The 22,858-nt window shown below is 39.5% G+C and overlaps 1 protein-coding gene across 1 annotated transcript; it reads right to left on the reverse strand.

The window, feature by feature from the left end:
- Positions 1 to 9,995: 9,995 nt before the first annotated feature.
- On the reverse strand, positions 9,996 to 18,311 carry LOC131778778 (uncharacterized). Its single transcript, XM_066166075.1, has 13 exons — positions 18,166 to 18,311; positions 17,286 to 17,351; positions 16,726 to 16,935; positions 15,715 to 15,826; positions 15,034 to 15,215; positions 14,349 to 14,819; positions 13,899 to 14,264; positions 13,143 to 13,415; positions 12,208 to 12,657; positions 11,631 to 11,900; positions 11,049 to 11,372; positions 10,612 to 10,680; positions 9,996 to 10,365 (listed from the first exon to the last, which is right to left on the reverse strand). Exons 1-13 carry the CDS (start codon positions 18,263 to 18,265, stop codon positions 10,238 to 10,240), a joined length of 3,021 nt encoding a protein of 1,006 aa, XP_066022172.1. The 5' UTR covers positions 18,266 to 18,311; the 3' UTR covers positions 9,996 to 10,237.
- Positions 18,312 to 22,858: the final 4,547 nt, after the last annotated feature.

Below are 22,858 nucleotides of genomic sequence, written 5' to 3' on the forward strand. Positions count from 1 at the left end.
TGTCTGTTAATGGTGGACGTAAACTCGTGTAACCTTCTCAACCGATCCGGAAAAATTAAAACCAGTTGAGAGCCTTGATTTCGTCTCAATGAACCACGCTTTGGTGCCTCTAAAATAGCAAAAGAATCTCCAGTATTGAGTCTAACGTGAAACCTTCCAAAGAAAACAATTCTTTCTAGCCGAATTCGAGGTTCTTTCTTTAAGTTTCAGAACGAGGGTTTACTTTCGATACACGGGCGCCAAACGCATGCACGGTCCTAAATGGAGAGGGACAAAACGGATAAACGCAACTCTCTCAGCAGTCAGACAATACGTGTCTGACTGGTTTGGGAATCGATTTCTTGTCTCGCTGAACGGCTTCAAGAGACCTGAAAGTGCGTGGAAAGCTGAATACAGATATTAGAAATCACGGCATGGTCGAAATAAAATTCGCTAGCATGTTTTTAACATGCAATTTAAAGAAAGAGAGTGTTAAGTACCTTTTTCCCATCAAAGTTAAGATTGACCAGAGTTAGATAACGAGAGATTGTAGAAACAATACCAGACTTAGATTTTAAGGGGCTTTGTAAAAGAGTACCACACAGTACATCGTCCTAGAACAGTGCGTGTAGTGACTAAAATGTAATAAACAGCCTACAGATGATGCTCTGTTCCGGTGGAATCAAGTCGAAGTAAACTTTTGTCTCTAAGAAGCCTGTCAAAATGGGCCTCCGGCCAAGTCTAATAGACAATTGTTAGGAATACGTACAGCCCTTCGAGGTACAAAATTCTTCGACGAATGTCAATGCTTTTAACACCCATAACTGTGATGAAGATAAGTTACATTCCGGTATGTAAACGTTTTAATTTTGTTTTAAATCATTGATTTGGATTTACCGAGGAGACTAACAGAGGAGAAGTAATCACATCCTGAGCTCACCGGGTATGTAATTACCACCATGAAAGCAGTTTGTCGTTCTTTATTATCTACAAGTGTTCTTTACATATCCCACACGGAGAAAAAATTGTGAATATTTTGAAACACTTACAACACTGTGCACCCTACTAGGGTTTTTCCTATTGCTTAAATAATTGCATATTACCATTTCGCTCAGAATCAGGCCCCAGAATGGTGGTCATGCCAACCAAGCAATGTCTCACCCATATGTCTTGTCGACATATACAAGGATGGCACATGATTATCAAATCCAGGTAAAGTGATTACAAGTAAATTAGTAGAGGTTAAGCGAAGACGACGCACATCTTTAATTCAGTATTTCATGGAGTTCCTTTCTTCTATCCGTAACTAAAATCGTTTTGAAGAGCAAAAAATCGAAACAGTTCAGTTTTGTCCTTTTTTACGCCACTGTGATATCGTCGTCTCCTTCTTCACCCGATGTTTCCACAGGTAAGTTTCGTTTGCAGCACTGTGATGGACAAATGGGATGACATTCTCCAGAGGTGAGGCATGTGTTAGGACAGACTATAAAGAGATGAAAAAGAGGCAAAGAAGTGTTTAAATCAGTAACATACCCACATCTTCCTGTTATACTGAATTCTAATTCCAAGATTTTAAATTACATGCCTAGGCTTTCGCATCGTTGAAAGTATCCCTTGTTGCTTAGTAGTATGAAATTGCACTTAAAATATCCTCACAATGTTGTCACATTCCTACCTGTGGGATTGGCTACCCTGTGACCATGATAATGGTAGTGATAGTGAACTTCTTTTGACTCTTCCCCTTTATGAAAAAGAACGAAAACGACGCTTCAGTAGGAAAAAATTCTATTCATCGCACTGTTTCAACTTTCTGGTTGATCTAAATTGATGTCACTTACTTACTGCAGAAGGCATAAAATTAATATCGTCCCCGAAATCAAGTAAACAGGCAAGTGAAGGTTTTTCGGGTCAACATGCAGTATTACCTTCCTTGGGTGTAGTTACTTGCTGTGCTGAAGGTTTTGAAACTGCTGGGCCCACTGGTGATGGAACGGCAGAAGGGTGGTGATGATAATGGTATGTACCTTCTGACGTGGGAGGTACGAGAGAAGGCGATGCAGGGGCTGCTGGAGCTGTACCAGAGTGAACTATAAAGTGAGTTAAAACAAAGTAACGGGAAGGATAAACGCAAATGGTAACTAAAGGATATACCAAGATTAAATAACCAAATAAGACTGTAAAAGTTGCGTGATGAAACCATTTAAAACACATTCATGATAATTAATCTTTTTTCTGATCTCTTGGAATAAGTTTGTAAAACTTACTCTAAACTGTAAAGCAAATCAATTCATTTTACTCGCATATCGGAATATAGGTTGTTCTAGTAAACGAAATTTGAAAGTCTTTTCCCAACTGCACTAAAGTCACCATTCGAAGCAAAAAGGGAATTGTTAGTAGACAAATAATGGCTTCACCGCAATATAAAAGAGTTCGTTAAAAGAGAGGTAAATTGTGGTGGAATACAAAAGACATTTTGCATTCGATGTACATTGTGAAACACTCAACAGCAACGTGAACTATCTTGATCGTTTAGTGTAAAAGCTAGATACTAGTATCTGGAATTTTTTAGGATTTTTTCAGTCAAACGGAGTTTTTCTAAAATTTGAGGCTTTTTAGAACATTTAAGAATTTTTAGACAATAATTTCAAGAAAAAATACAGCCTATTAGTGGCCTTCTGGTTTGTTTGAGAGAGAAATATGAAAGGAGACGATCCACTTAGATGGTCTAGTAAAAAAAAAATGATCATTTTGAATCAGATGGAAGGTTTTTCCATGCAACTTCACCACAAGAATCTCCCATTTTATGCAAAGTATGTGATTATTTCGAAAAAAAAACTGAGATAAATCGGGATTTTAGAAAAAAAAGGGTAGAGATTTTCAGAGATAAAATGAGATTTTCAGACACTTTTTGGAGAATTTCCAGATAGATTTTTAAGCCATTTCTCGGGCCTTTTTTTTAATCTAGGCCAATAGGTGTGCTCAGAAATCCCTTGTTTCTTCGTTTGTACCTTGCTCAGCTGTAACTAATACATTCACGAACACAGGACATCCCACCACAGCTGGCTCTGAAATACTTGGTTTCTCGTTCAGGAGGATGTTAGTCTTTCCATGCGGATCCACAGCATTGAACGTCACGTAGCTGTGGAGTTCAGGTCTCTCTATTATGAGTTTAAGTCTAATTCCTGAACCAGTGACTAGGTATCCCTCATGTTTGAGTGAGGAGAAAAGCTTGAACGGTGATCCCATATTGTTTACAAAGTTCACCGCCACACAGGCCTCTGTTGCCAACATGAGAAAGGTTTTCATTAGCGATGCAGCATAAAAAGTATATGAAATTGGTGAACACTCCAATAATGACTACTTTTACAGTTTTGAATACCGCTGTTCGCTCGATCAGTATTACTTCTATCACAATGAAAAACATGAATGCTAGTTAAGCGAAACGGCCTTTAATTCGTCTCGTATCTACGCAAATCGAGATTCAAAATGTGTATCACTCTGATTCAAAATTTCAAATTCTAAAAAACAATTCAATGAATTAAAAATATTTTCTGCCCCATTAACGTATCAGACTTTGACATTACAAAACGACAAAGTTTTCGGCAAAGTGAAGGGGTGGTATAAAAAAATTGTTCGAAAAAATTACAGACTAGCACTTACTCTTAACTGTATTAACAGCAGGTCTCGAGGGAAGGCCCATACTCCCAGTTGGTGCAGGAGTTTTATTCGATAGCTTTAAATTTGTTGGTTGTCCTGGTATTGTACCTATAGTGCCTGGTGGACATATCGGTATACAAGAAGGAAGTGCAGAGGATGAGGCAGGTTTGTTTGAAATCAGGTGAGGGGGGTGCGGTAGAGGTTGTCCACTTATGTGGGGATGTTCCACTGGCCCTAAAACGTTCTGGCACATTTTGTATTTATTTTCATTTTGAGCTATAGGATGGAATAAAAACGTGCACCGGCTAAGCACATCAGGGTCACCATTGTAAAAGTCCAGCATTAGCTCAGAGGTTGAATGTATCGATTTTCGTTCCCCTTTCTCGCAAACATACCAATCTTTATGCATGGACTGCAACATGATATTGCGCGTAAACTTCATCACAGAATATGCAGTAAAAGAACTCTCCTTATCTGCAAAAGAACAGCCTTTTTATTGGAAATAATAGAGACGGTAGGTTTTTAGCTCGGTAAAGAAAAAATAAAGAAAAATGTTTTTTTTTTCGTCATGTCACGAGCGTGGGACAAAGAAATATGACGTGAATGAAAGTGATCCTCGCAGTAATGTGCACTACTTAAGCAGTAGTGAAATAAGGCGGGATTTGAACTCATGACCTCTGCGATACCGGTGCAGCGCTCTACCAACTGAGCTAACAAGCCAACTGGGAGCTGGTCATGATGTTGGTTCTAAATAAACCCGTGAAGTGATGAAATAAACTGTTAAGAATATATGAAAGTCGTACATTTGAACCGCGGATAAAGACGTGAATGAAAGTGATCCTCGCAGTAATGTGCACTACTTAGGCAGCAGTGAAAATCTCTATTTCTTTACCGAGTTCAAAACTTACCATCTCTCTTATTTTCTATTTATAAACATAACGCTATAGATATTGTTGATCCTAGCAGACGCGGGACGCGTTTCATATGAACTTCTTAACAGATCGTGGAGTCTCCGTGGCTCAATGGTAGAGCATCGGAGCGCGGAACTCGAAGGTCTGAGGTTCGATTCCTCATGAGGACTCAGAATTTTTTCTTTGTCCCACGCTCGTGACAAGACGAAAAAAACATCTCTCTCTTATTATTGTTGTAATATGTAGTTTGAGAGGAAGGCGTAGCATGTGATGCAAGAGAGGTACAAATTGTGAACTTCTCCAATAGACTCGAAATTTGGAACAAAAATGTTCTACTTCTCTAAAGGTGAAAACATAGTGAAAAAAGATAGTTAAAAAGTGTCATTTGTAAGAAGGCATGCGATCAGGTGGTACATTCCGTCAGGCAGCGAGCCAGAAGTCAATAAGACATGTGTAAAAAGCATTTGTTGAGCCCAGCCAGGAGCTTGTTAACTTTGTTTTTGGACTGATTTAAGTCGTCAGCAATCTTTGCGAGAGGTCATATCACCCAACATGTTACCTTTCATTTTTTCTTTTCGACAAAAGGACTAGAACTTTACTTCCTGTATCACCCACATAGGTAAAGGAATAATGTTTATGGAAACAATAAATAACTTTATACTTGCCAAAAAGGTCTGACCCGTCTCTTTTCTGCAGAATGTAGTGGTAGTTCTTTTGTCTGAGATAGAACCCTGGCAAGCAGAGTGATTCAAACGACACCGTTTCGTTTCTTTCTTTGATATGTTTGTAAAGCCCTGGGATGTGAGCTTTAAAAACCTGGCAAAAAGGCCCTAAGCCGAGGTCGCCATCTTTTGCACGCCAGCAGTAGTTGAGTGTACCATTTTCCTGCGAGTATGGAATGTTATATGCATGGATGGTGTATAATCCATGACCAACAACTGTGAAAAGAACAACAACGCTTGAAACGTGTTCTCAAAATATTAGAGGTGGTTAACAAGTGTGTGTAAAGAGATACAATACCCAACACCATTTAACTCATATCAGGCGTTTTTCTAAGTAAAACTTTATTTCTTCAGCCTTAATACTCATACATGTTATGAAAATTAAAACACTATTTACCCCACAATGGATGAGTGGCCTGAACCTGACTCCAAATTGATTGTCAAAGTAAATCAGCGACAATCATAGGGGGAGAATCAGTCATAGGCTTTGGGGAGTAAAAAGTCTCTTGTCTTCATAACATTTATATCTCCTTTCTGATTTAAAAAGTTTTGGCCTGTTTTAGATATATTTCATTTCCGTATTCATGTTTTGTTTTCAAGGTTGTTACGAAATGATAACGTTTTACTTACGTCTGCTTGCACCTCCAACTCTCCAGACTAATTCCCGAGCAACGGCCTGTGGATCTTCGCCCTGTTTTGGAATATAAGTTACTTCACGTTGTGTTGTATAACTTTCTTGGCCTGAAATTTGGACACCGCCACTGGCTCCACTAGCAATACCTGCTGCCCCTCTAGCCCCAATGATTATTTGGGATGATGATCCACCGCCTTTAGCACTCCCGGTAATGGACTGAACTCCAGCACCTCCTGCTCCTGCACCTGCACTTGCCCCTGCCCCTACCCCTGCCCCTGCCCCACCACCTACGCCTCCTCCAGCAGTACCACTTGCTCCACCTCCCAAGCCTGCCCCTCCACCAAGCCCTCCTCCCATACCTCCTCCACCTACCACCCCTGCACCCATTCCTCCTCCACCACCTTCCGCTCCTCCTTCTATACCTGCCCCACCTCCAGCTTCACTTCCCATACCTGTTCCACCCCCCACTCCTCCCATACCTGCTCGAGCTCCCACTCCCCCTGTTGGTGTGCCGCCAGTACTAGCTCCTCCTCCACCTCCACTCACTCCGGCCCCTACTGCATTGGCTCCACCAGTGGATCCTGCTGCTTGAGAACCTACCATTCCAGGACCAGTTACATCGATAACACTTCCATTCTTGAGGATTATCTTAAACTTATGCAGGTTGTCACCATGAAGGGTGTTCAGTGCGTCTTCCAGCATTTTTGTCGTTGTCTCGGCTGCAGCTTTTTCACCTGCACGAGCACCGGCTGATGCTCCAGCTTCCATTCCTGCTATTGCACCAGCGTTTGCTCCAGCGTGAGCTCCAGTTTTCATCGCCCATCTTGCTCCAAATGATGAACCAGCTTTAGCACCCGCCTTTGCCGCCACCTTAAGTATAATTGCCTGATAGGTGGCATTCTGATCTGTTTGGAAATCATAACACTTATTGAGGGGGACGTTACTTTGGAGTTAAATTTAACCATGAATAATTATGGTCTGGTAGCTAGTAAGAGACTTGACTTTTTGGGATCAAGTTGCAACATTTTCAAGTTTACCTAAAAGCTTAAAAGGCTGTTGAATTATTTGGTTAATTGATAGCCTTTAACCGGTTTTTAGAAGTTGCATTGGTGGGTGAATGTATTCATAAAAAAGACATAGTTTACTTACATGCAGATAGACGGTTTGTTGTCCATAAGAACTGAGCGGGAATCACCTTATAAAACTTTCCATCTGGTGTCTGTAAAGCAACTTCCAAGTGGTCCCATTGATGATCGTCCTTCATGATTGCTTCCATGTAGTAGTAAAGACCCTTTTTCAAAGATACCGGCAGGGACTTTTGATTTAAGAATCTGTTAAGACATATCATCATATGTCAATAATTAATTTATCTGGTGGCCTTTAAAGAAATACCATCGGACGTTCAAAAATCTACCTCACAGTTTTTATATCTGGGAGAAACGTTTGAAGCGTTTTACTTGTTTCTGTGCTTCATCTTCACTGACAGTGTGTTTTCCCATTTACCTGTCGTATTCATATTGGTCGCTGGGGAATCCTCCATCTACTTCAACAATCTTAGTTTTACCATCTGGCTTATCATTTGTACTTAGAAAAAGTTCACTTCCACCGTTAGAAGCTGGAAATGAAAAAAGGAAAAAAACCGTAGAGGCCCTTAGTAAGATATGAATCTTAGCACATGTTATTTTTTAATTTCAGTTTGTGAAACACCCGTTCATGTTGCACACAATTGAGGTCATAATGCATCATGCAGCCAGTAGTTACGTTACTATCAGTCATGCCCTCCGATATGAAATTCAGTCAAAATGAGAACTTATGTTCAGGAAAGAACTTTCAGTCGAGTAATTCAGGCAAAAGAAAATTTGGAGAGAGCGCAACGCTGACAGCTTCTTCGCCAAATTTGCACTAATCATGGAGCTCATCCAGTAAGATTGCGCGGGAGTTGCTTTGGGGTCATTTTATAGACGTTTACAGTTTTTGTTTATGTATGGAAGACCCCCTTTGCTGAACTTATTTACATATCTCATTAAAAGTATTTCATATTTCGAAAAGCAGTCTACCATTACATATAGAGGCTGGACCCTTACACAGAAAGAAGTAATGGTTTCCGGTTTGAAGAGGGACGAAATAAGTTCTTAAACGAGAGCCAAAGAAGTCTCCCCAGTTAGCAGGCTGTTCAAATGTTGGCACACATGTGGTAAAACTTGGCAGGTTTGGATATCGCGGATCCGCGAGTAGAAACCTGATTCGTTTGTAATCAATTCTATCCCATCTTTCTAAGTAAACGCCGTTCGTCCCTGAAACAGAATTGATTTTAAAAAAGATGAAGTAATAAAAGTTTGACTTGGTTTAAAGAGGTTACAGAAAAAACCCTTCAGATTTGAATCAGAAATGAAGCACGAATAGGCGTCACGTAAAAATATTCTTTTTGGGGAAATAATGTGTGAACACAAAGTTACGGACGAAAGGTCTCCGTTCTCTAACGTCATTTACTCCAGGCTCTATTTCAAGAGAGAAGATATTTGCTACTCTACAGGTAAAGCACGTCAATTATTTGGAGACAAAAAAGTAAAAAACATTGAATTCTCACTTACTGTTACAGGGTGGTGCAGAACTACCAAATGCCCGTTTTATACGAGCAACATCGTGCTCACCTTCTGTTGCGAGGAATGAATAATGTTTGAAACCGTTATCATGAAAATGTACGTACTTCAATAAGTGATAGCTTCCTATGAAATTTTTTGCATATATTTTCCATAAAAGTATGAAGATTTTAGCATCAATTGAAACTGAACCGGAAACGATGTTGATGATTTTGATTCTTCCATGTATAGATCACAACAAACATTCAGTATTACACCACAAAACACATGGCTTTTGTTCCCTTGCTAAATTAAATGAAAAGAAAATGGAGTTCACTTTATTTAATATGTATTTAAGAGGTGTATTAGATCAAGTATATCGTGATAAAGCGTTTGAGCTAGGTTATGATCACAGATTCCTTAGATTTTTTACTTAAATGGTGTTGTCAAATCAGATAAACTTCATTCAGGCAAACTGTCTACATCCCGTCTGTGCTAGATATGATATGTAACAATTACGATTTGAATTTGAAGGAAATTCGGAGATAAAGTTCAACATCTGTAGCGAAACCTATTTTTTAGCATCTAGTAGTAAGTAACGTAGATGTTGATCTAACTAAGTCATTGCATTCAGTATTTCGCAAGTCTAAAGCTCAAGACTATAGAAAGACAAAGTTTATCAATTCTATTTGATTGACTTTGTAGAGGATATTACGGGTTGGAGGAGTAACTAACCTGTCACTTGAAAACAGTGATACGCAGTTTTATTGGAAATTACCTTTAGAGTCTCGGTTCTGGATTCCAACTTCGTAGCCATGTGAAACGGTGAGTGAAGTCACAGCAAATAATATAAAGCAAACTGTGACTGATCGGCTCATCTCAATAGCGTCTTCAGCTACAGAGGCGCCAATGCCAAGCGGAAATCTTTACGAAAGGTCATTTTTTTTATAAATATTGATGCTAGTTCTCAATAGTCGATGTGTTTTGAATAAACAAAAGAACACCCGCAGCGAATAGTGAAGTACCATGATACATTTGGCACACTTCTTGTCTCACTTTTATTGTGGCTCTCAGTTAAACAATTGGGCAATTACGCTAATAAGGCGTTGTAAACGATGTAGGAAGCATACTTTGGTGTGTGCTTTATTTTCGAGTATCGTCAAATTAGACGCAGACTGATTTGATCTAAAGCAGTCAATCGTGGCAAACGTAAGTATCACAAGGAACCAACGAAGAAAACCGCGTAACGTACGCCGTGTGCAAGAAAACGGGATTTATTGAGTCGTCATCAACTTTGGTTTTGTATCAGATTAGTGGATTAGATAGCGAGAACTTCAAAACAAAATCGTATACGAGGTCTCAAACTTAACTTTTTTAAAGTTTGGAGCAGTAGAGTCTGGGATTATGTTTTTGGGATTAGATACTCGAGACAGGTACTTCATGACACGTACATTTAGTAGTATTCTAAACAGTTTATTTGTAAGTTTTAACTTCTTTGACAATTTCCATCGCAAGAAATTACAAATCAAAGTGGAGACAGATACATGAGCACTTATTTTAGAGACAACACATGTCTTCTGTTTTTTTCACCAGGCAAGCGATGCAGGAGTCGCTAGAATAGCCTCGAAAGCCATTTTTTTAAGTTTCCTAAGGTCAGGAGTTATGGTAGCACGCCCATCCGCCATCAATATACAAATCAACAATCTTTGTTAATTTTAAACGAGAAAAATAGCGACATGCAATGAATGGACGTTTTCAAATCACCGTTATATCTTCGTCATCATCGTTGTCTGATATTTCCTCATCGAAGTCGCGCTTGCAGCAGTGTGATGGACAAGTAGGATGACATTCTGCAGACTGCGAGCACATGTTGGGACAAAATGCTGAAACAAACATGTTTAAAAAAATAGTCCGGTTAAATCTTGTCAAGCCTCCAGCTTGTGTGTTTAATGTTATACTTTAGGCATGTTGGCGTACATTATGGCTGTATTAATGTTGTGTTCTTTGTCTGTTGGTTTGTTTGGTAGAGATCCGGCCAGGTCATCCGAGATCGTTGAATAATCACTAATTATGTCATTAGGTTGTTGTAAGAACAGAATCGACGTATATTCTTTGTTCTTAAATTTTACCTGATGTACCTGCCGTTGCTTTCTGACCATGGAAGTGATAGTGATAGTGGAGTGATTGTGGTTCCTGTTCTGAATGAATTAAATCAAAAAAGGTTAGTTACGCGTTCATAATAACAATTAAGAAAATGTTTAAGTTATCCAGTCCCAATATTTCCAAAGCCCTGGATATGATGACTTTGGATTTGTTGTGTGCATGAGATTTTGCTCTATCAATGAAAATATGAACACAGCGATCATCAGTATAACTGCCTCTTGAGTTGCTACCTTATTCTGACATAAGTTTGGGATTTAGTTTCACATAAATAACAAAAACGGAATTTCATGAAAGGTAAAGACAGCGGTGCGAAACTGCGAAAGTTACCAAAAAAATTTTGAATTTCGCTGAGGATATCAATCCTGGTCAGAAGTGGTAATTCTTCCTCAGTGTGTAAACTTACTTCCGTTTGATACTGAAGCTGAAGAAGGTGGTGATGATGGCAGGGAGGGTGGAGATGGTGCTGTGACTGGAGAAGAAGGAGGCTTTCGATAATTGTATGGAGGGGACGGAGGTAGAGGTGGAGCTGGAGATAAGGCAGGGGGAGAGGGTGGAGCTGGAGATAAGGCAGGGGGAGAGGGTTGAGCTGGAGATAAGGCAGGGGGAGGGGGTGGAGCTGGAGATAAGGCAGGGGGAGAGGGTGGAGGGAATATTGAAGCCGGTGAGGAAGGTGTTAACGGAAGTGACGGAGGAGCAACATGACTACCGGTCCTGTTTGTTGAGGCGCCTGTGCGGAGAAAAAAAAGTATCCAAATGTATGTAGATAAGATGATATCTATGTAGAATAACAGTCAAGTAGTAGTATCAATGCTACACTTAAATGAGTCATTTTAAACGCTCAGAAACCAAGTCGGCTGTCTTTTTTGGAAGGCTCATTTACCGTGTCGTGGGAATATCATCATGGTCCACCTTGATCATTTGCAATCCTGCTGGTAAAGGGTAGTTGCTCAGCGATTATCATCAACAGTTTATAGCTCATTTTTACCTTTTTTTGATGTCACTATGACATCTAAATAATCAGGACATCCTTCGACCACTGCCTCTGATATATTTGGTTTTTGGTTCAATAGCAATTCCCGATTCCATTTAGGATCTTCAGCGGTGAAAGTCACGTGACTGTGAAGTTCGGGCCGGTTTATCATAAGCTTCAGCTTAAAGCCAGATCCAGTTACTAGGTATGCCTCGTGTTTAAGGGATGATAAAATTTTGAATTCAGATCCAAAATTGTTTATGAAGTTCACGGCGACACACGCCTCTGCCGACAAAAAAAAAATCAAGAGGGAGTACTAACGTAAAATAGATTTTTAAAATGATTATACAATACATTACAAACCACTCGACTAATTTCGCTCCCCATATCGGATTTTTTCTGTTCAAACTGACTTTAAAGTGTTGACTTTGCATAAAGTTGTTAATTTAACAAAAAAAGGAACGTAAATTTATTAAAACTTTGACCCCAGGGGAAGTTTGAAGACAGCTCTCCTATGCTTGTTAGATACAGGAGACAAGAGATATCTGTAAAGCAAAACACATTGAATATATGCATTAAAAGAGTCACCTACTCTTGACATTTGCGACAGAAGGACTCCCAGATGACGTTGGAGGGCCGGGAATGGATGGTTCAAAATTTCCTGGTTGAGCTGAGGCTCCTTCCCCTTTCCTTGCTGGACATACTGGTATACACGAGGGCAAAGCAGGGGATGGTGATGCATCCGGAACTAAGTGAGGAGGATGCGGAAGAGGTTGTCCACTTATTTCTGGTTGTGCCACAGGTCCTACTACCCTCTGGCACATCCTGTATTTATTTTCATTTTGAGCGATAGGATGAAAGACAAACGTGCAGCGAACGAGGACATCAGGGTCACCATTGTAAAAGTCCAACTTTAATTCAGATGCTATATGGATCGACTTCGATTTTTTTTCGCAAATATACCAATCCTTATGCATAGATTGCAGCATCAGATTCCGAGTGTATTTCATCACAGAGAAAGCCCTGAAGGAGCTCTCTTTATCTGAAATTAAAGGGTCAAATCAATAAAGCTGGCAAAGATCTCTGTATAGGAGCATCGTTCTTTTGTCGTGGTATAATTTGAAAAAAGTATATATACATATTTAAAAAAATGGATAATTTACATTGGACAGTAGCTACGCAACCAAAGTAAAGAACAGAAATGAAACTGTGAACCAAAGGCATCTTCTACTGTACTCTTGCTGTTGGTTGTTCGGTTTCTAAAACATGACGGACGGACCAGAAGTGAGGACCTTCAGCAGCGTTTTATAAATCTTTACATGTACCCATTTACAATCCAACGAAAGAAGACACACAAAGATTGTGAAATAGTACTTAAAAATGTCAAGCGAAAATTGGTTCAAGGATTGAACTTGCACTTGCCGATTTTGCAGTCCTCTGATGCAATTATAACGATTGAGTATCCCAAGAAAAGGGGGGAAATGTAATATAGAACGTAACAAGCAAGCATTTGAAATTAATCCTTACCAAAGAGTTCCGATCCGTCCCTTTTTTGAAGAATGAAATGGTAGTTTCTTTGCTTGATGTAATGTCCTGGTAAACAGAGTGACTCAAATGAAACTGTGCCGTCACTGTCCTTAACTTTCTTGAAAAGGCCTGGAATATGAGCTCTGAAAACTTGGCAGAAGTGATCCAGCGCAACATCACTGTTTTTGGCACGCCAGCAGAAGTTAAGTGTACTGTTCTCTTGGGCATATGGAATGTCATATGAATGAATAGTGTATAGTCCTTTGTCCACAACTAAGGAGAGTGGAACGAATAAAATTTCTTTTAATTTGACAGACATCTGTTGTCAGGATTTATACAATTAAAGATTAATAGTCTAATTTCAGGCAACTGACAAACTCCAGGTCTCATAGTTGTGCAGCGTCTGAGATTGACTGTTCTATGCGCTCAAGAAAATTTTCCCTAGTTGATAACAATCTACTAAGTATTCAGAACTTGCACCGCTGCATAATTAAATCAAGCTTAGTAAGTCCCCAGATACTTTCATTGCAGAAAAATCGCTCTGGGACTTCGGAATTCTGTTAGACTAGATATTTTATTTCCATACGCTGATAAATATTTACAGGTTTGAAACCACTAGCATTAAAGTTTAAAGTTTTCGTCTGAAAAGAATCTTGTCCCTATTTTGTGTTCGGAATTCATCTTTTTCAATTGGACGAATTACTTTGTGAAACTTTGATGTTTTTCAGTGAGATATGAGGGGAATTTTTCACTTACGTTTGCTTGCGCCTCCAACCCTCCAAACTAAATGTCGGGCAATTGTTTGTGGATCCTCTCCCGGTTTTGGAATATACGTGACCTCACGTTGTGAAGAGTAGGAAAATTCTCCAGGAGTCCCACCGACAGCACCCCCACCTGCGATTCCTGCAGCGCTAGAGCCTCCAGTAGCCATCCCAGAAGATGATCCAGCCACTGCAGCTCCTCCTCCTCCTATAGACACACCTCCGCCAGCACTAGCACCACCACCTATGCTTGTACCTGTTCCTCCTGCCGCGCTGTTGGCACCCCCTACACTCGAAGCCCCACTTGATCCAGCGCCAATAATTCCTCCGCTACTCCCTCCTGCTATTCCGCCACCGCCTCCTCCTCCTCCGCCTCCGCCTCCGCCTCCGCCTCCTCCTCCTGTACCACCACCTCCCCCTCCTCCTCCTGCACCTCCAGCTGCACCGGCGGTTCCGGCTGATCCAGCCGTTCCAGCTGATCCAGCCGTTCCAGCTGATCCAGCCGTTCCAGCTGCTCCAGCTGTTGCAGAAGCACCGGCAGTTCCCGCTCCCCCTGCTCCACCGACCCCCGCAGCAACGGCAGCTCCGGCAGCACCGGTTCCAGCCCCTCCTATTCCAGGGCCAGTAATATCGACTTCACTTCCGCTTTTGAGAGTGATCTTAAACTTATGAAGTTCATCACCGTGAAGGGAGTTCATTGCATTTTCTAAAGTCCTTGTCATCGTGTTCGCAGCAGCTTTTTCCCCTGCACTGGCTCCTGCTGATGCTCCAGCCCTCATTCCTGCCATTGCACCAGCCTTTGCTCCAGCTTTTGCTCCACTTTTCATAGCCCACTTTGCTCCGAATGACGAACCAGCCTTAGCACCAGCTATTGCTGCTGCTCTGATCAATGTTGCCTGATACGTAGAGTTGTACTCTGGAGAACGTACATTATACGATAAAAATGTACAGTTAATTTTAATTTATGGAATAATAGTGCAGATATTTCGTTTAATACATTGTGAGAATAACTGAGATTATGTGTGGGGGTGGGGGCTTTTGTAATTGAGTGGGCGAATTTACGAATACAAAGTTAAGCAAGAAAAAAAAATGAAAGAAATTTTCAAATTGAAGAGCACTGAGCTACTGACCCGAAGATGGGTGGTATATCGTCCACAGGAATTGAGAGGGAATCACTTTATAAAACTTTCCATCTGGTGTCTGTAAAGCAACTTCTAAGTGGTCCCATTGATGGTCATCTTTCATGATTGCCTCCATGTAGTAGTACACGCCTTTTTTTAGGTAAACTGGGAGTGACTTTTGGTTTGTAAACCTGTAACGGTTTTAATATTTATAGCTTATTTAGCTGAGGGCTTTTGCGTGTTGGTCATTTACAAGTCTAAAACCGAAGCTAAATACAACTTTAATCACCTTTGATATGTTTTAACGTAGTCCTGGAGAACTGGATTGAGTTCAAAAATTACAAATTTCTTCATTTTCAAAATATATGTTTTTTTAAAAAGAATTCCATTGCACAATTGACTATTTCTCTTGAGTACTTAAAAGAAAGGCTACTCATACTTGAACAGGGTGAACATCAGATCGAATGATGTTGGCTCTTTCTGTTTCCTTTCCTTTCCATGGACTATTAAGGTTTCGCCTGCCCTTATAGAATCTTGGTGAAAGTCATATTGAGGGGCGATGTAGCGAAAATAAATTTTCCCCATTCAACGTATACGCCAATCTAAGATCATTTTTAATTTCACTTTCACCCTCCGCCTCTCCGGTGGAAAATTAATCCCAAATTAAACCATAATTTGTTGAAAGTGTACCTGTCATATTCGTAGTGGTTTGTAGGAAATCCTCCATCTACTCCAGTGATCATTGTTTTACCTTTTGGGTTGGCATTTGTGCTTATGTACAGTTCACTTCCTGCATTAGAAGCTGTATTTCAAAGAAAAGGAGTGCGAAATTGTATCGTAGTTATGTACTATTAAGTAAAAGAAAACCACAAAAATTGCTTTTGCGTTTTGCCTTTTTTCATTTCAACATCTGTACTAGTTAGAAGTCTTCCCCTTCCGTAGCCAATATCTGAACGTTTTTTGCCAATCTTCTCGAACACTAATCGGGTTTTTCGAAGATATGATGATTTTCAAATATTTTTTGTTCATGTGCGATTAGTCAAAACTATCACGTGACCGATTATTCATATTCCACACCTAAAAGTGCGAAATATCAGAGAATGCACCCCTGAAGATTTTCCCTAATTTTCAAACCTTACATCCAATACGAAAAGTATTCGAGTGATTTCTAGTTTGAGATAAAATAAGATGAGAGAGCATTTTGTTGGTTCATAAAGTCGTACCAGAGAACAAAGGTGAACATCATACGCAGTAAACAATAAGCTGTTCGTAAACATTTTTCCCGCATATTGCAAACTTATCTCAAATAAATAATAAACACAATCGCTCTCACTTGGTGCGAAAATAAGCTCGCATATTTGTCCTTGGACATTATCTGTTCCTCAAAGCTCACAGTTTTCCTCGAGCTTGACTCTAGCAAAACTGTTCGCATCTGGAAACAGGTAGTGTACGCGGACAGTTATGCGTGCATATTTTCACACCAGATGGAGGCTATTGTTTATCTATGATGATCCTGCAGCCAATAATGTGGTAATGATGAACAGTATATGTTTAATGTTCAACAATGCCTGACCCTGAGTTTTACTTGATCTTGTAAGAACTAATTAGGTGAAGTTTCATTATTATGTCAGGATCATCAGGTGATCCTTTGCTCCCTTTGGTCGTTCTTTTACTACATATTAAGGAAAGCAGGATTCTTACAAATGAAAAAATAATGGTTTCCAGTCTGAAGAGGGACAAAGTAGGTTCTTAATCGCGAACCAAAGAAGTCCCCCCAGTTTGTTGGCTGCTCAAATGTTGGTAAACATGTTGCAAAACTTGGCAGGTTCGGAAATCGCGGATCCGCCAGCAGAAATTTAATGCGCTTGTAATCTATCCTGTCCCACCTTTCCACGTACACGCCACGGGTCACTAAATGAAGGCAAACAAATTGATTCAATATCAGTAGGATTAATCATTTTTTTGCAGCAGGTCGAACGTATATTGCTGGAAATGATTACCGCAAGAGTTTTACCCACGACCGAACATTTTTAGCCCCAGAGGTGAATATCGTTTGAAATCCCCCTCATAATTTCAGTGCATTACAAAGCCAAAACGTGATGGAAATACACAAAATTTTACTGTAGAAGCGTATTATTTTCTAATACCTTTAGCTTTTGTAACCTGTTAACAAGAAAATGTATGAAAGTTATAGAGGAAATTACAAATCGAGTCTTGAAAATTGAAAACTAGTGTGGGTTATGTAACTATAGAAAACTTACAGTTACATGGCGGTTCAACTTTACCAAACGTCCTTTTTTGACGAACAACACCTTGCTCTTTGTCTTCTGCAATGAGGGAAAACTATGCGCAAGTTAAATGAGTTGTATCAACATCTGCTTTTTATTAGAAGAATCGAGATTATTTAAAGTTGTAATTCTCTCTCTTAATACCCAATGACTAACTCCCATATCTAGTTCAATGCAGATGTAGAACAGTCAAAGTCACTTATTGAGCCGAAACCAAAACCAGTTCCACAATTCATTGGGATTTTCAATTTCATCGATATTCGGCTGAACTTACGTTAGTTTACGCTTTTCATTTTTCACAACAAATAAATTTCCCGGGGGTATGATAACAGTACAGGCCCAAATCATAATACTGTTGAACTTGACATGTAAGAACCTTTGATTTTTCAGTTACACGGATGTCTGTCAAGCGATAAAGCTGAGCACATTCTTCAAAAGGATTACGAGTGAAAGTAAACGTCTCTATGTATTGTGTGTAACATATGGTTGTTTATCTGATTGATCAGTAAACCTAGAGGGCAGATATTTGTTGACAACAGTCACGGATATCATCAAAAGTCACGATACATTGGGTGTTAACAAATAAAAGCAAACACAAATTGTCACATTTAAAGGGGATCAAGTCACATTTAGGCATATGTCAGTACCAGATAAGCCTCACAGTATTCAAATTTATTGTATGCAGCAAAAGGAATTTTACAGAAGAAGACAGAAGTATTAAAATTATTTCCTATTGACACCGACAGAAAGCTTTCGAACCAAGTCCAGACTGCAGGTTATATGGATTTTAGGTGAATTGTCACTAGTGAATCGGTGCTGCAAGTTTTCATTTAGCAAAAAGAGCTTAGCTTACCTTTCCCGTCACGGTTCTTGATGTCAATGCCTTTGCTTTGAGAAGCTGATAGTAGAACAAAACCGCATATCAGAGGGAAAATTGTGGCTGATGGCCACATTTCCGACGATTTTTAACGGTGGCGAAAAAAACCCAGGAGGGCAGAAACAAGGTCACTGTTGTTTTTAAATATTGATACTGGATTTTTCTTTGTTGATTGCCCTGAAAACAAACAAAAGAACACCTGCAACCTGATATCCAAGAAGCATGACATATTTAGCAATCATTTTTAAACAATCATCGCCGCTCCTACTAAAACGATCAAATTAGACACTCGAATGGAACATATGGTCAGTTTGTATTTGATCCATGACAAAAACACAAATAACTGGATTTAAGCGATGTCACGTGGAGTACACAAAAGAAATTTCGGAAGAGAAGGTACTTGTAAAGAATGCGAGGTTTAACACGAATGGCGTGAAATTCAATTTAAAGAGAAACTATTACGAATTATGTCAATATCACAGTTAAGGAAAAATACCTCGGGGAAAACTTCAATACATTAATGCTCCTATTCGAACAACACTGTCAGTTATGACACTAAATGATTTAAATATGGGGAAATTCAATGCACTCTTTGCGAGGATATTTGTGAGAGAAACCCATAAGCCACCGGAAAGAGAAGTTATTGAGAAGTCAAACACAAAAGGTGTGGATTTTGTGATCAAGAGAAAATGCAACAATTATGTCAACATTGCTCAAGAATTTGGCATGAAGGAAGTCTAAATATGACGTCAAAATAGGACCAAATCATAGTTTAGTTGACATAAGGTGTTCTAAAGCATTGATCACTACTTCGCTGACGAACCCAATTTTTTCCTTTTTAATCTTTCCTTTTTTTACATTGAATTTTAGAGGATGCGTCAGATTGAGAACCTTGCTCAAGAAGTTCTCATGAAATTGAGCACTCGCTTTTGATGCGGCGATACTAGTCAATAGACGATCTGCGGTGCGTCATTTTATCAAAATGGAAGTTAGGCATTGGTAGTCTACGAGACTTAAAACCCGTGAGTTTATCATTGGTATGATGACCTTCCAACTGGAGAAGTCAAGTGAGAAACGTCATACTGTAAGTAAGGTAAACACTGAGCTTATATTCTGAATAAAAGAAACTTAGAAAATTCACGATTACGGTCTTCATCAAAAATTTCATGCTATCTGTTACACCAAACTAGAACCATAAATTTTACAGGTAGTTGTAGTCTCAGTGCAGTGCCCCCTTGATTGGGATATCCACCGGATTTGCGTGTCATGGGCGGCCTCACGCGTGTATGCCAGCGCGCGTATTGCGGTTGTCATAGGCTAGACTGAAAATCCATCCTTCTATGTCTAAAATGCCTGTAAAAAAAATGTGGTTTACATATGGTCAAAAAGTATCAAAGTCTAACTGACAAAAGTTTGATTTGATTATGGTCCTTAATGCGGTTTGAGATGCAGATGCTCCTCGGTCCAAGGTTGGTATTTGAAAAAGTCACTTGTATATGCATTATAGTTTAACTTTCTCCACCGAAGTGATACGCTTTGTACCGAGAGGTCTTTAAAGCTTCATTCTAGCTAACCTACCAATGGCTCTCTTAAAATTCATTCAATAGCCCGGCTAAACGATGAGACGATTTCGTTCAACATCATATCGAAAGGGCATGTTTGACCTATAAGCTTGTTTGCTTTTAATTAACCTCCACCCAGTTGACCTCGATCAAAAATTCGTATGGTACAGTCTCCTACACGATAATAAGTTTGATCGTGTGACCGTCGCATGTTATAGGCGTGGCATGACGAGCTTTGTGCCGCTTAATCATTTTATGCAGATGAGCTTATGCGAGCTTCAACTTCGGATAAGCTCATTTTCATAGTAGCCAGATATTTCTGATTCACACAGGCGGCCTCCAAAGGCGTGAACACAGATGCGTCTTTTTTCCGGAGGCGTCAATCAACTGTGCTCTTATTTATTAAACCGAATGCGAAAAATCTCACAAAAGCATTTTCAGAGGATTTCCGCTGAATATCTCCTTTACGTTTTCAAACATACCGTTCGTTCCCAAATGAAACGTTCTATAGAGAAACATTTTCATAATCAATTATCAAACAGTATTATAGAAGGAAATACTTTAACTGCTCTATTAAGCTTTGATAGATATTTGTATTCCTTTGTTATAAGTACGGCAAAATGTCATTGCGTTATTACTTTGGGAAAGTATTTCACTTGTGAACCACTAAATAGGGAATCCCCTTTAAAAAATTTGTTATTATTACCTTTACATGCCCAACCACATATTCGGCATGAAGGTGTTTAGTTTTTCTCGTGCTCGATTTGTTTTTCCTCGCGCTCGATTTTTTTTTCTCGCGTTCGATTTTTTTATCGCGACTTTCTTCTTGACTTTTTCAATTGTTGATCACACACATCACAGGATCATTCCTGCTCGAGGGAAATCATGGCCAACTTAATCTGCTGCTCGACGGATCCCGACAAGAATTCTACCGAAACTGTAAGCTCAGAATTCCTGTCGTTTAAGCAATTTATGAACTGCTTATAAATATGTAATATTTGTTTGTCACAGGCTTTGATCTATATAATCCTGATCTGAAACCTCATCTTTAAATCCGAACTTAACGATTTGCTTGCCCGTGCGAACTTCATTTTCTTGTCAACTTGCCGTATTAAGTGTGTAAATATTTAACTGAGGGGGGCATTGGGATTTTCGGTTTTGCGGTTTTGGCTATTTTTTAGATCGGTTTTTCGGTTTTTGTGCCAAAAAACGTCGGTTTTTCGATTTTGGTATTCATTGTGGTTTGCCGATTTTCCGTTTTGTAGCATTTGGTTTTCGGTTTTCGCAAAAAATTCTAACGGGTTTTCGGATTTGATATCCGATGCGGTTTCCGGCTTTTCTTATTTGACCTATTTGGGTTCCGGTTTCTCTTCAATCTTTTAAATGAAAAAGGATACTGGTTTCCTAAAATAACTGGAGAGTTAACTTTTTTTAATCATACTAAATTTAACTGATTTCCTGTAAAGTAGCTTTACTGAGTGGAATGATGGATCTAATGTAGAAGGATGTACAATTACACATTCATTTCCTTTATGTTTTAGATGGATGTTTCTGCTGTTCTATCTGCTATCTGAAGGGTATCTTGAGCAGTTAGGACTTTCTAAGGCAGAAAATAGATTGAAGCTAATCCCCTTTTGCAAAACCGGAAAAATCACAAGAGAAGAAAAAGGTATTACTTGAACCCTTCCTCTCAAGAAAAAAAATGAAAAAGTCGTCACAAAAAACCAAGCAGCGCAAAACAAGTCAAGAGAAGAAAGAGTAAATCAAAAGTAAGAAAGTGTATCTTGGCTGGAAGCACTTTTTTCAGTAGCCATACTACTGGACAGCCATCCCCAACCACAGGCACATGTATGGACAGTTCTATCCAACCACAGGTATCATGTATCGGGTATTTTTTAAATTTATAGACACCATGCAATCAAAATAGACAGTATGCACTCAACTGACAACTCAATTTTGATGTTCTTAGATTTGTATTGTAAAAGAGATTTGCATGATATTAGCATCACCTATGAGAGTATTTTTGGGGTGCGTTTGAAAATAATTCCGCTTGAAATCAAGAATACAAATGAGAGAAGAGATTTATGTAAAATAATTGTTTCTGCTCTGCCTATTCCTAGAAGACACGCATTGAAATCTGTCAATAACAGTCACAATGTACTAATGTGTACTGACATCTCATCTAGAGTGCTCCTTGGTGCTTCATACCACAGAGACTAGGTTAAGCTCCAGCAGCATGGGTCTCCTTGGCCCGTGTGCACCTTCACCTTTGTTATTAATTAATAATTATTTATGTCATGCTTTCTTATTGTGTAGATTCGTCAGAATTCGGAGGTTGCAGGTTATATCTGATATGACTGAAGTGCTTAAGGATCCATCAATTATGGCAGCTCAACTAAAAGTCAAAATTGTTAATGCACATGGCCAAGAAGAAGCCGGAGCAGATGAAAATGAAGTTTTCAGGGACGCACTGTCTGCGTTTTAGACAGCATTTGAGAATTCCTGCACAGTTGGAGAAGATGAACGAATACCAGTCATATGACATGACTTTCAAGCTCCAGAGTGGGAGGCCACAGCTAGACTCCTTGTTAAGGAATTTGAGCAACTCAACTTTTTTCCTATTAAGTTAAATAGGGTATTCCTGATTGCTACACTTTTTGGGGAAACCGAGGTGACACAGCAGGAGCTACTCGTTTCTTTCTTAGCCTATTTGTCAAAGGATGAAAGGGCTTTGGTTGTGCATGCTTTAAACGGTAGTTTGGAAGATGAACATAGTGACGAGTGGCTTGATTTCTTAGATAGATTTGGATGTAAGCGAATTCCAAAGCCTGAGCAGTGCAGGGATACAATTTCAGAAATCGCTCACAAGGAGCAAATACAAGCTTGTCAATACATTATTGATTGCTGACATGAACCATTACGTAGTTTGAAGACAGCTACCCTTAACATCACGGAACTTGTAGATTTATTAAATAGAGCCATTCAAACCAAAAAAGGCGATCGATCTCCTCGAAGTTATCCCACAGCCGCAAAATAATGCCCAAAGAGATGCCATATCCTATTTTAAACGTTACCTGAGAGGTCTAGATAATGAAAGATTAAAAAAA

Source organism: Pocillopora verrucosa, chromosome 4 (genome assembly GCF_036669915.1).
Source record: "Pocillopora verrucosa isolate sample1 chromosome 4, ASM3666991v2, whole genome shotgun sequence".
NCBI classification, from domain to species: domain Eukaryota; kingdom Metazoa; phylum Cnidaria; class Anthozoa; order Scleractinia; family Pocilloporidae; genus Pocillopora; species Pocillopora verrucosa.

What these genes read in the sequence shown, in the direction of transcription:
- LOC131778778 (XM_066166075.1), bottom strand. Translation starts at nt 18,265, where the DNA reads ATGTGGCCATCAGCCACAATTTTCCCTCTGATATGCGGTTTTGTTCTA. An exon ending in AAACCATTATTTTTTCATTT is followed by an intron (nt 15,827 to 16,725) that starts GTAAGAATCCTG and finishes TTTGAAATACAG; the next exon opens with CTTCTAATGCAGGAAGTGAA. An exon ending in GGACGGATCGGAACTCTTTG is followed by an intron (nt 12,658 to 13,142) that starts GTAAGGATTAAT and finishes CTTTAATTTCAG; the next exon opens with ATAAAGAGAGCTCCTTCAGG.